A 12,979-nucleotide genomic window follows, 5' to 3' on the forward strand; every position below is an offset into this window, starting at 1 on the left:
CTCGATGACGTCAAGAGCGACGCGACGCCGAGCAGAGCCAGAGCTTCAGGCGTGTAATGGGAGGCTCGGTTTGTTTTCTCGTGTGTTTCACGCCACACTAAATGCTTTCTGTGGCTCTGTGATGGTTACATAGACACGTCGGACTGAAGGTAACACGTGCTGTTGTGTTTTATATTCCATTATGTTGAGTAAAGCTGATAAATGAGGGTTAGCAGTCCATGTGAAAGGGTTCCATCATTTGTGACAGGTTAGAATGTTCTCTGATCAGAACCTGAGGGTTTACTGATGTACACATGGTGAGTGGGGAATGTGGGGGGAATGTAGAAGCTCTAATAAGTAGTGCAAAATATCAGGTACTGTAATGATGTGGGGAGTTTGTTTTGAGGCAGGGTGGTGCTTTTACACAATATACAGTAATGAGGTCACAAAAGACAGGTGAGTTTAAAGGAACCCTAAAGTTAAAACTGCTTTTCTTTTTTTAAATGAAGAAGTGTTTATTTATCTGTAGTGTTACAGACTATTTATAAAGTTTTGCTTTTATTTAATATATATATATATATCTTAGCGGCACGGTGTTGTAGTGGTTAGCACTGTCGCTTTGCACCGTCAGGGTCCGGGTTCGATTCCCGTCTCTGTGTGCATGGAGTTTGCATGTTCTCCCCATGTTTAGTGGGTTTCCTCCCACAGTCCAAAGATATGCAGGTTAGGCTAATTGGTGTTCCCAAATTGCCTGTAGTGTGTGAATGTGTGTGTGTGTGTGTGTGTGTGTGTGTGTGTGTGTGTGTGTGTGTGTGTGTGCGTGCCCTGTGATGGATTAGCACTCTGTCCAGGATTATACCCGAAAGAAACCCATTAAGCACGGAAAACCCATGAGCACGCATACATGCTTTATTCTGTACACCCCTGCCTCGTGCCTTAAGCCTCCTGGGATAGGCTCCAGGCCCCCTTCCACCCTGAAAAAGCATGTAGAAGATAAGTGAGAGTGAGAGTAATATATATCTCATCGATTTGAGAAAAACCTGTCTTGTGTCCGTCCAATGAAATTGGAGGGCGGGTCTATTACTTGTTGCGCTTTTATTGTCTACTGATCCTTTTTAGCGTACACTGAACCTTTTTTAAGCAAGAGGTTAGACGATATATCATACCACGATTCCTGAATTGAGCATTTGTAGGCGTAATTTTTAGCACTGTGCTCTCTCACGTTCGGGGTCAAGGGTTCTATTTCTGCCTCAGGTCTGTATGCGTGCTCATGGGTTTTCCATGCCCAATGGGTTTCTTCCGGGTACTACGGTTTTCCTCCCAGGGTGAGTGGTGGCTCAGTGGTAAGTTTCCTGCACGCCATGCCTGGGTTAATTCCCACCCAATGCCCAAACCCCAGCCACTGGATGCAGTGCCAGCACCGGATATAATGGAGGGTTGTGTGAGAAGGGCATCGGGTGTAAAACCTGTTGATCACAGTACCCCACTACCACCACACTACCATGTCATTGTTGGGCCTTTGAGCAACTTGAATCAACTGCTCAAATGTATAATGAGATAATGTAAATCGCACTGAATAAGAGCGTCTGTCGTAAAATGCCGTAAATTGAATTTTTAAATTGAAAAAAAAAAGAAATATGGAATTGGGATATTTATAAACTCATGTTGCACACTGTTGCAATATTAATCAAATCAGGACTTAAATTTCCTGCTAGGAGAACCTTTGGCCATTCTGATGAATCCTGCAAAACACCATAAAGACAAAGTAGCAAATTTCAGTATTAATTTAGATGCTTCCAGGCAGTTTGTATTTAAATCACAATGTTTATGATAAGCATTTAATTCAGTTTTCCCACTTAGTCCTAATTCCAGGTTCCAGAGAAAAATTGTGAACTTTTATGAATTGTCTTTTATTAAATTTGGGCTTTTACGGTGTCACGTTGGAATGTGACTTTATCTTTCTACAGGTGGGTGAAGGCGTTGGCAAGAAAATCTACACAGTTTATAAAGTTATTTTATTGCACTCTTTGCTAGTTCTCATATCGACTTTAACGTTTGTTTAGATTCATTAGGGGTCTGGCACGGCATATCTTGAACACTTTTAAATCATAATCATAAGTGAAATTCAACATGGTGTATGTATTAACTGTCTTGGTATTACATAATGTTGGACTGTTTTACATGTTTTACCTTACTGTAACTGTATTACCTAATGTTGGACTGTTAATTCTTTTTCTTAATAGTTCACTCATGCACGATGGCTGATCATCAGATCGATGACCCAAAGATTGCGTTCGCTTACCTGCGGCCTTCCTGTGTCCTACTGACCAAAGAACCCACCCTGACCAATATAGAGGCTCTGAATAATCACCTGCATAGTGTTAGCGATGGAGTCCTCCAGCTGCTTCAGGATTATGTCCTCTTCCCTCTCCGCTTTGTCCTCAAGACTCCTGGGGCGAAGCGAGACGGTGTCGTTCAAGCCGTCATGGAGGCCATGATTTATGTTCTGGACAAGACCTGTGTCCAGAACTGGGAATCTCTACGTGAACTCTTTTCTGAGCTTTGCCTTTGCTTGTGCTCTCCGAAAGACCCCGGAAAGCCAGCTCCATCATCGGAGGAGGTGAAGTTAGCAGTGCTGCGATGCCTGGATGCTCTCGTGCATTCCGCGTACGGAGACGTGGCTTTCAGGATGTATGAGCCTGCTATGCTTCCCGGACTGGGAGCCGCCGTGTCGCTGCTCTTGGCTCTGGCCGAGCAAGAGAAAGCGAGGGGAGTGCAGGCAGCAGCGTTGAAGTGCCTTCTGTCACTATTCCTGCAGTGTGACTGTGAAAGAACACATGTAGAACCAAATGAAGAGGAACGAAATTTGCTTGGAAATACTCTGGCTTCATTCCTACCAGGAATCACTCAAGCTTTGAGTCGTGTTGTTAGCGGAGATCTGAGGCAAGGGCATGTGGTTACGGTGAAAGCCATGAGGGTTTGGTACACCACAGTGGGCCTGGTTATGATGGACAAACAGCTTCAGAACGACAGCAAAGTGAGTGCAGAGTCAGCCAATTTGGGTAGGGTTGGAGAACTGGTGGTGAAAAGAACTCCAACATGGAAAAAGTCCACGTCCAAAAGACTTGCATTGGCGCTGCAGAAAGTGATCTCTTACACCACGGCGCACCAGCACTGGAGGGTAAGATTGGAACTGGTCAATATGTCGGATCATCTTCTTGCCCAGTGCAGCGAATCTTTATCTGAATGCATTGCTCCTCTCCTGGAGGCTTTGGTTGGCGCGGTCAATGACGAAGAACCTCGAGTCAAAGAGCGGTGTAAAGCAGTACTGGCTGAGGTATCAAGAAGAAACCAAGCTACAGGAGGTCGAGCTTTAACCGACGTCTTGTCGGAAAACTTGCACAGCCTGGCATCTTCTCTACCTCGCCTCATGAGAACGACGGACGACAAGCGCAAGCTTTTTATTCTCACCGTCTTTATGGGGTACCTGAAGATTCTTGGCCCTCAGGTGGATTTGGTCTTGACGTCAGTGGTTCACCTTAAGCGCATTTCCAAAGCGCTGATGCAGGTGCTGGAGTTGGACGTCACAGACATAAGGATAGTCGAGGAAAGAAGCTTCGCGCCACTGTCTGACTTGGCACCTGATGCTTCAGAAGTGCAGCGCCAAAGAAAATACTTCCTCTATTTTACAGACAACAAGATCTTCTCTGCGCTGAAGCAGGTATGCCGGATGCTGGGTCGCTATGGAAATCTTTATTTACTGGTTGACCACTTCTTGGAGCTTTACAAGGAGTCGTCTGTTTATCGCAAACAAGCAGCTCTGGTGCTCAATGAGATTGTCAGCGGGGCAGCGGGAGTTGGGGCAGACATCTTGAGAACAGTTGACCAGAACAGTGCTGAAATTTCCAGAACAAGTCACGAGGACCTAAAATGTGCGATCACGTCTATCATTGAAGAATACATCAGTTTGAATAACTGGCATCTTGTGACTGTGATGGACGACGCGGAAGATGAAGAGCAGGAGACACGTCCTTGTGCAGTCCCCTCTATTTTAAGCAGGTCTGACGGATATGGGCAGCGAGCCGCCCCAACCTTGAGTTCCAAACCTTCCCCGCTCCACCAGTTGAACAGCAACATTTGGCAGATCTGTATCCAACTGGAAGGGATCGGATCCTTCGCTTTAGCCCTGGGCTCTGATTTCCGCCTGCTGCTGATGACGTCGCTCTACCCTGTGCTGGAGAAGGCGGGAGATACTTCGCTATTAGTCAGCCAATCAGCTCTCAGCACCATGCACAACTTTTGCATGGCTTGCGATTACATCTCGCCCAAGGAGCTGGTGATCAGCAACGCAGACTACCTGCTTAATGACATCTCTTTGAACCTGAACAGGCTCAGCCTTCATCCTCACGCCCCGCGAGTCCTCGCGGTCATGTTCGCCCATTCGGATGCCGCTCTGCTGCCCCTAGTGGACGATGTGGTGCAGGACGTCCTCACGGCCCTGGATCTGAGCTACGACCAGAGATCTCAGCAGTTCTGCACAGTACTGCATTCGCTCATGAATGCGCTGGGTGAGCGGTCTTTATCTTACAAACATCTCAATACATAGTTGATGACTATATTATAAACACTTGTCTTCACGTGTCTTCATGTACCTCTTCGTTTTACTGCAGTGAGGTGGTTTAACAGCAGAACTACCGATACGCGAACGACTTCGGCATCCAGTGCGCACACCCCAACTCATGAGACGCTAAATCTTCGCCAATTTTTGTTGGATTACAGAAAGCAGAAGAAGCTGGCAGAGGGGTTCTGCGACGATGTGGTGGAGTCAGGTGATGCAGGTAAGAGCAATTCATTTGTTGATCTAACACAGTTGTTTAGATGTTTACATCAATGAAATAGAGCAATCATGGTATCTGTGTGTTGTGGTGTATCTCGGGTTACAGAAACGCCTCCTGAGGCAGCAGCTTCTGAGGTCAAAGTGGAAGACGAGGATGGAGGCCCTGACGTGAAACCAGAACTGCCCTTGCACGTGTCTATCGCTAAAGATGTGATGGAGCGCTGCGTTCACCTGCTGTCTCACCCCAGCATGAGAGTACGACTGAAGGTAGAGAACTTTAAAAGTTCTAATTGGTCATTGAGGAATTTTCTGTAAAAGTAGCTGGATGCGTAATTGTAAATGGATATTTAAACAAAAAAAAAAAGTGTTTGTGTGTGTGTCTTTTGCAGGTGTTGGACATTGTAGAGCTGTGCGTGAAAGTGCTGTGTGAGACGGAGAATGAGCTCTTACCCATGGTGCACCGCTGCTGGCCGGCTCTTCTCCAGCGCCTCACCAATGATGACCCGCTTGCTATACCACAAGCTTTCAAGGTGTGTGTGTGTGTGTGTGTGTGTGTGTGTGAAATGTTGTAATGTGAGAAATGTTGTACACTTTTCTCTCTCTTTTTCTATAGGTGTTATGTGTGTTGGGTGAGACGTGTGGTGACTTCCTGAGGAAGCGAGTGTCTAAAGAGATCCTGCCCCGCCTCACCACATCACTTACACGCCAGGCTGAGACGAGCGCTCGGTCCGGTCCGATGTACACGCACACACTCGCGTACAAGCTGCAGCTGGCCGTGCTACAGGGACTCGGACCTCTGTGCGTGCGCCTCGACCTGGGTAAGGCGTTGCCTTTGTGAACGTCAATCCTAGATATGTAAAAAAACAAAAAACAAAAAAAAGGAGGCGTGGCCTCTGTGAATTTCATTACTAGTTACTTAAAATGAGGCGTGGCCTTTGCAATTATCATTTCTGGTGAAGTTAAAGGAGGCTTGGCCTTGGTGCATGTCATACCTAGTGAAGTAAAAAGAGATGTGGGTATGTGAGTAATTGGGTGTGGCCTTTGTGTAATTAGCTTAATTAATATTGATTTATTTATTTGTTTATTTATTGATTTTCTTGTATTAGAAAGCCTGTAGAAACTTTTCACTGCTGCAGTGAGGTCATCACTCCACTAGATGGCAGACTCGTATCACTGCTGAAACAAACCTCAGTACAGCTGCAGTGAATGCTTCCTGTGCATCTCAATGTGAAGGACCTCGCGAGCACACACATACACACACAGGGTGTCCCCTCAGTCTAGGGCAGAAGTGTCAGGTGCTCTCATACCTCAAAAGACACACACATACACACACACACACACACACAGAGTTGGATGTGTGAGATGGATTCGAGTGAGTGAGTTAAAGAGAGAGAGGGAGAGTGAGATTAAGTAGAAGATGAAGAGATGATCAGATGTCTCTTCAAAGGCAGCGTCTCAGTGAGATGGCCTGGAGCCAGTGGAGGAATGAGTTGTTTACCGGAACGGTCCGTAATGAATTTTAATTCCTGACCTCCGGAGACGTCGGCTCTCATTCTGCGCTTTGTTTCGCCGGAGGAAAAAGCGGGAAGGTGATAAAAACACGCCATAATGAGCGACTGAGACGAGCTGAGGGGGAGCAGACCACCAGAACGCGTGGGAGGCTGTGAAAAGTGTGTGTGTGTGAGAGAGTGAGAGTGAATATTCACAGTTTTAGCTCAGGATGCTGGGCCTGTGCTTAGACAACACTGAAAGGTTAGAGGCGCAAAGAGAGTGGGAGGTTTTTAAAGGAATAAATTGAAAGCTAATGATAAAAACTGAGTGGTGTTTAAGCAGAAGATTGTTGTCCATTAGACGTTTCACTGCTTGAACCTGCAATAGTTTTATCACGGAATATTCCTCGGAGCAATCGTCCAGCGCCGGTGGTCTGACGTTTCTTCAGTGTCTCATGGAAATGTCTATCTTGGGGTGATATTTTGGTTACAATATAAATATAATTCCATGACACGTATCGTATAGATGTCTGTACATTTTGTCTCAAGTGCACAACCACAAACTTCGGGCACACAAAGGCAGACGATCCCCTTTTCCCCCCCGTGTTTCAGCGTCTCCAGAAATAATTCTCTGGTCGTCAGTTTGCAGGAAGGCGCTGAGAGGTTGACAGATTGGACAGCTGGTTGAGACCATTACGTACTTATGGTGATATGAAAACGTAATATTGCGCGGGCCTGGTGAAGTGGGATTCGACAATCTTTAATTAAATTTGACCGAACGATTAGCAGGCTCATTATCTAAGTCAGAGATTAACGGGAAGCGTCTCAGCGGGAAAGAGAGTCGTCTCGCGCACGTCGACGCTCACACTGAGTTCAGCTCATGTAGTATTGTTTTTAACATTAACGTACAGTGTTATTGTTGCATTTGTTCATTTGCTTTGTGTGTATGTGTGTGTGGTGTGTATGTTTGCAGTGGATGCGGATCTGGACCGTATCTCAGAGGCCTGTCTGCCGTACCTGAGCTGCCGACAGCCAATCAAATTACAGGAAGCTTGCCTCTGGTAACCTGTCCAAGTCTCTCAAGCCGGTTTTATTTGAGTTTGGTTTTTACACACACACACACACACTGACACACACACGTTGATGAGTAAGAGAGAGTGAAAAGGAGATTGCCATTACATTCTGTTCCAGTTGTAGTTTTTTTTGATGTGTTAAGTCACAATTAATGTGAAAAAACACACATTTTTGAAATATGTACAGGGGTAAGTCAAAAAATAATCCTCACTCTGGCTGTAGAATTTAGACATTTAGACTTTTAGAGAAGTCAAATACATCATTTTTCTAATTCATGATTTTTAATCTTCTTGCTTTTCAATACACTTCCTCCGTCTGTCAACAAGCTTTCGTATTCCCTCATTAAAAACGTTTCAGTCTGAGCTGCGAGTCGTAAATGCACAACTGTCTTCATTTCTTCATCAGAAGTGAATCTTCGTCCTCGTAGTTCTGCTTTAAAGTGACCAAACAGGTGAAAGTCTGATTAAGCCAGATCAGGACTATAGCTATAGCTTTAACGCCTCAAAACAAAGTTTTTGCAAAGAGTCGACAGTGCAGTTAGAATTATGCGGATGTGCATCGTCATGCGAGATCACGACTCTCTGGGATAGCAGTCTTCCGCATTTAATCGGAGGTTTAGGCTTCAGCTCTTCAATCAGGAGATCAATGTAGCTTTCTGGTTTGTTTCAAGAACAAAAATTATTTTTATCGCTAAAAATAATAAATTCTTATTATCCCGATTATTTAAAAAAGAGAGAGAGAACATTAAAAGAGAGTCATTAAAACATTGAAATTAAAACTTTTGTTTCAATAGTTTTGACCACCACCATTTTTTTAAATAACTTACTTTCTACAAAAAGAAAAAAAAAAAAAAGGCCCAGGCAAACTTGACTTCAACAGCTATCAACTTTCATAAGTCATTTTCATTTTCATAAGTCACTTTTCATGCATATTTGCACAGCCATTTCCACTTTAAAACACACTAAAAAAATTATATATATATTCCCCCCCCCTATAATTCTGTATTTCTATATTTTGTAATATTTTTATTATGCCTTTATTTTACTAGTTACATTTATTTTCTTTCGCATTTCATTTCTTTTTATTCATATTTATTGCTCATATATAGTTTTTATTTTATTTTTAGGGTAACCGGCGGTCGTACAAGCATTTTACTGCATATCCTACTGTATATCACTGTGTATGTGACAAATAAAATTTGAATTTGAGCTAGAAACGCCTCTGAAATATACTGTAGTATAACTGTAGTACTCCAGACATTACCATGGTAGGCACGGTAGGACTTAGAGTACGAGGGCAGAGGTAGTGTGGCATGTCATTGGGTACCGTAGTAGTATTGTGGTGTTACTACAATATTTTGGTGAGTACCTTGGTACATATGTTCAGCTGTGCTTGGTTTTAACGTAACTTTATTTATTCATTAGTTATTTACAAGTTTCTGACCACTTATAAAGCATTTATTAGCAGTTTACATACTAATGACACGTGAGGAGCGGATAGAAATTGTGTGTTGATGTCTGGTGAACGCAGCAACCGGATCAGTGCAGCATATTTTCGATTCAAGACACCGTATGAGACAACCCATCTCCTATGCTACAGTTAGCAAACTGCTAATAACTGCTTTATACGTGGTCAGAAACTTGTAAATAACTTATGAAACAATAAAGTTATGTTAAAACCAAGCACACCATTGTTTTTCTTGTGAAATTCCCAATAGGTTTGATGTGTCACATGACCCTCTTCCTATTGAAAAAACAAAAGTTGGATCCAAAATGGCCGACTTCAAAATGGCCACCATGGTCACCACCCATCTTGAAAAGTTTTCTCCCTCACATATATTAATGTGCCACAAATAGAAAGTTAATATCACCAACCGTTCCCATTTTAATAAGGTGTATCCATATAATTGGCTTACCCTGTATAATATGTACCCTGTGCGACGAGGATGTCACGGTCCAATTATTTTTTCCAAGGTTTAGGCTGATTAAATCAAAAATATTTTTGGTGTAAAATTTGTGTTAAAAAAAAAAAAGAAAAAATTATGAATTCTCGTGATGGTTCTTAGATGCTAAGTTAAGCTATAGTAGCCGTATTAGTGTTGAGTTTAGCTATCTAGTTTTAAATAAAATAAAAATTGTAAAAATAAAAAAAAATTTTTTTACTTTGTCAATCACCCGGACTGATCTCTGGATGTTTTTTTTGTTCCTTCCTCCTCCTTCAGCGTTTTCCGTCACCTGATGCAGCTGGACCTGGACTCGTGCTGGTTCACTCTGAGCGAGCTGTGCTGTCCCGTTGCCTACGAGCCGCCTCACTTGCTCCTGTTCCCTGTTAAGTTGAGCGGGATGAGCCGAGCCAGGAACGAATACACGCAAAACGTCGTCAAACTGCTGCAGGAACTCGAGCAGAATCATCACAGCAGCGCTGATCAGGATGGCTGAATTGACATTGACACAGATTGAATCAGGATTGTAAAAATGTTTTAAACATTAACATTGTGTGATTTGTAACAACACAGATATTCCGCTATCATGTGCTAACGTGGCTAGAAACATGCTAATGTAGATAATGTGCTGAGAAAGGTACTGACAACCAAATATTGTGTCACAAAGGGATGTAAGTAAGTAATATTATACTTACTAAGGTTATAGGGTAAACCTTTCCCAAAATCTCTATTAGTGCACTAATTTCGTAGTGGGATCTATGTACCCTACGTAGTGTGCACCTGGGAAGCGTTAGAATTTAGCCACTAGCTGAGGCTGAAAAAAAAACCTAAGAAATATTTGAAGAATATTTTGTGCAAACACATCTACCTTTTATAATAAAATCACAAAGTGATTTCTTTGTGTCCAGTATTTTTATATTTATATATTTATTTCCTGTCTCACCATGACTGGTCGTGTTCACTGACCGTGCTTGGCACCCGTGTGGGCTCTGAGGCGTCTCCTTTTGACATCTTAATGCATGTTTTAGCTTCAGGCAAAGAAGCCTGCCTCGTGCACTTTGTGTTAGCGTGCTAGCTTCTTTATCTGCGGCTATTTATCCTGCTGCCAAACCAGACGACTCGAGCATTACTCATAAAGAGCCGGTCGGGCTAGCACGTTCCTCTCGAGCGTGACTGATAAGCCGGCGAGCTAGCTTCATTACACAAGGGTTCGGCTCGATAGCACGCCGGTCGCGTGACTGATTAATGGCCATTAAGGACAACAAAACAGCTGCGCTGACAGGATGACTGAGGGAAGCGTCGATTAAGCAGGTGGCGAGAATTGTGAGCGTATGATTAGCACCGAGTGTCGTCCTTTACAGCCATGTTTCTGTGATTAAAGATTAAACAAACATAAAACGTTCACCTGAGGTCTAAAACTAATCTAGTCGAGGCACTAACAGTACAGTACTGGTTGTTCCATATTTAAAGCCCTTGACTACATTTCTACACGTTTGTTCCTGACTGTAAGTTTCCAGAGGATTCCTCACACCACTTTCTTTCTGCCCTACACATGCAGGGTGTAAAATAAATGAGGCCCCAGAAGGATTTTTTATTTTTTTTTCAGCTCTGTGAAGCCAGATTAAGCGTATACTCTACTCCTGGAGATACAGCGCTAGCTCTAATCCATCTTAATTGATCCGGCTGATTAAGGGCTACAGGAGCATCAGAGCCAGTCGTGCTAACCATTAATTCTGTACACACAATTCCAACAGCTAGAAAATGAAGCCTGGGGTCTAATCCTAGCAGGAATGCCTGCTTAAATAAAATCTTAGCTCTTTTCAGAAATGCTAATTTTTGTTTTGCCACAATGTAGCGACTTACAAACAAGCTAAGCCTTGAACTTTATTGAGTAGCTAGCATCAATTAGCATCACTACAATTTTAAATGTTTTTGCTGCGCTATATCTAATCTAAACATATAATAAAATTGTAAAGTTGTATTTGGAAAAAAACATTAGTTCTTCTCAAAATTCAACAGATGGCATTGCACATTTTTTAAAATGTGCTTATGAGTGTACAATTAAATTCCACATGAATGAAGTCGCAGGTACATCTGGTTCTAAATAAATGTGATTTCATTACTACGTACGAATTAATTACTTCTCTCTCTCTCCAACTTGCAATGTAGCATAGCAGAGTTACATAGCTAGTTAAAGATTTACATGAACAACCCTTAAGAGTCTAAGCTCTCATTTTAACTTCTTACTTCAGAGCAGCTTAAGAATACAGAAGCAAAATCTATTTATCACTATGTATTTTCCTTTGACGATGCAAGTTACATTTTCTGTACTAGCTGTAAGTAGCTACTGTACAGCTTGCTGCTTTATCAACAGGTTCATGTAGGTGAAGCTTTTAAGCTAAGTCTTATTCTTATATAAAGACTCTTTAAAAAGCTGTTTTGGGGCAATTAACTGCACATTATCACTATTTATTTTTATTTTTTTTCAGTTTGACAGTTTTCTTACCATAGCCTAGTAGCTATTTTTTTCTGCACTAGCTTTGGGTTCAGTTGCCTGCTTTAGCTTAGCTATTTTTCAAAGCTAAATCTTGTACTTATGAAAAGGCACACGTTTATTCTGGGTATTTAGCTTTACATTATCACTATTTATTTTTAGTTTGACAAAGCAGCCTTAGCTTAGCTCAGTTTTTTTTTCCTATTAGCTTTCAATACAGCTAGCTTCTTTATCAGCAGCTTTGTTTAGCTGTGGCTTCGCTATCCTTTTTTTAAATAAATTTTTAGCTTTAATTAGAATTACAAAGTAGCTTCTCAAGCAGTTTTGTTGGTTTACAAATGTCACTTGATTATGCAGTTAGAGGTATTAAACTAAATTTTAATTATTTTATTATTATTATTATTATGATGATGATGATGATGCTTTGGCTTTTTGTCAGCATTTAGCAAAATGTATTCTTTAAAGCTAATTAAAAATTGCATAACTTAAATAATTAATCTGAATGATAAGCCATCTTATGCTAATTTTGAACAATATTTTTAAGAATTAATTTTACACCTTTTTTGTTGTAGGTAAAAATCCTGCATTGTGTTTTTTTTGCCAACATCTTATTTATGCATATATATATGATTTTAGGTTGTCCTGAAATTATTTGATTGGTGAGAGAATGTAGGGCAGACGTGCTAACACTGTTAACCAGACATAAAAACAGAAATAAACCATATAACCTGCATATGTCAGCGCTATGCTAACAGCATCAACAATAAACGAAATGGTATGTAGCTCATTTTATACTGCACAAAAATAACAGGTCTGCCGCTTAGTTTTCTTCTCCCTTATGAAACTAAGGTGGACCAAATCTACCTTTAAAACAATTTATCTAGAAAAAACAGATTAAATGATGTGAAAGCAGCAGCTACGAGAAACAAATATTTCTTTCACGTTTCGCCTCCTTTTTTCTTCAGAGCGTTTTCTATTTATTGTACTGTATAGTACGACCGCTGTTTATCTGAGAAAACACAAAAGCACAGTTTTCAAGTATCTTCTACAAGGTCATAGTTAAAAATAACCATAAATATTTGCACCCAAAAATGCTAAATCTTCGATACAAATGTTTTTCTTAAATGTCGAACCAATTGTGTTTGATCATTCACGTCCTAGAA

The 12,979-nt window shown here is 41.7% G+C and overlaps 1 protein-coding gene across 1 annotated transcript; it reads left to right on the forward strand.

Moving 5' to 3' along the window:
- Positions 1 to 22: 22 nt before the first annotated feature.
- Positions 23 to 10,202, forward strand: tti1 (TELO2 interacting protein 1). The gene is made up of 8 exons (XM_053482368.1): positions 23 to 149; positions 2,223 to 4,547; positions 4,650 to 4,817; positions 4,923 to 5,083; positions 5,206 to 5,346; positions 5,430 to 5,634; positions 7,280 to 7,367; positions 9,602 to 10,202. Exons 2-8 carry the CDS (start codon positions 2,237 to 2,239, stop codon positions 9,816 to 9,818), a joined length of 3,291 nt encoding a protein of 1,096 aa, XP_053338343.1. The 5' UTR covers positions 23 to 149; positions 2,223 to 2,236; the 3' UTR covers positions 9,819 to 10,202.
- The last annotated feature ends 2,777 nt before the right edge of the window (positions 10,203 to 12,979 follow it).

This window comes from Clarias gariepinus, chromosome 22 (assembly GCF_024256425.1).
Source record: "Clarias gariepinus isolate MV-2021 ecotype Netherlands chromosome 22, CGAR_prim_01v2, whole genome shotgun sequence".
NCBI lineage: Eukaryota > Metazoa > Chordata > Actinopteri > Siluriformes > Clariidae > Clarias > Clarias gariepinus.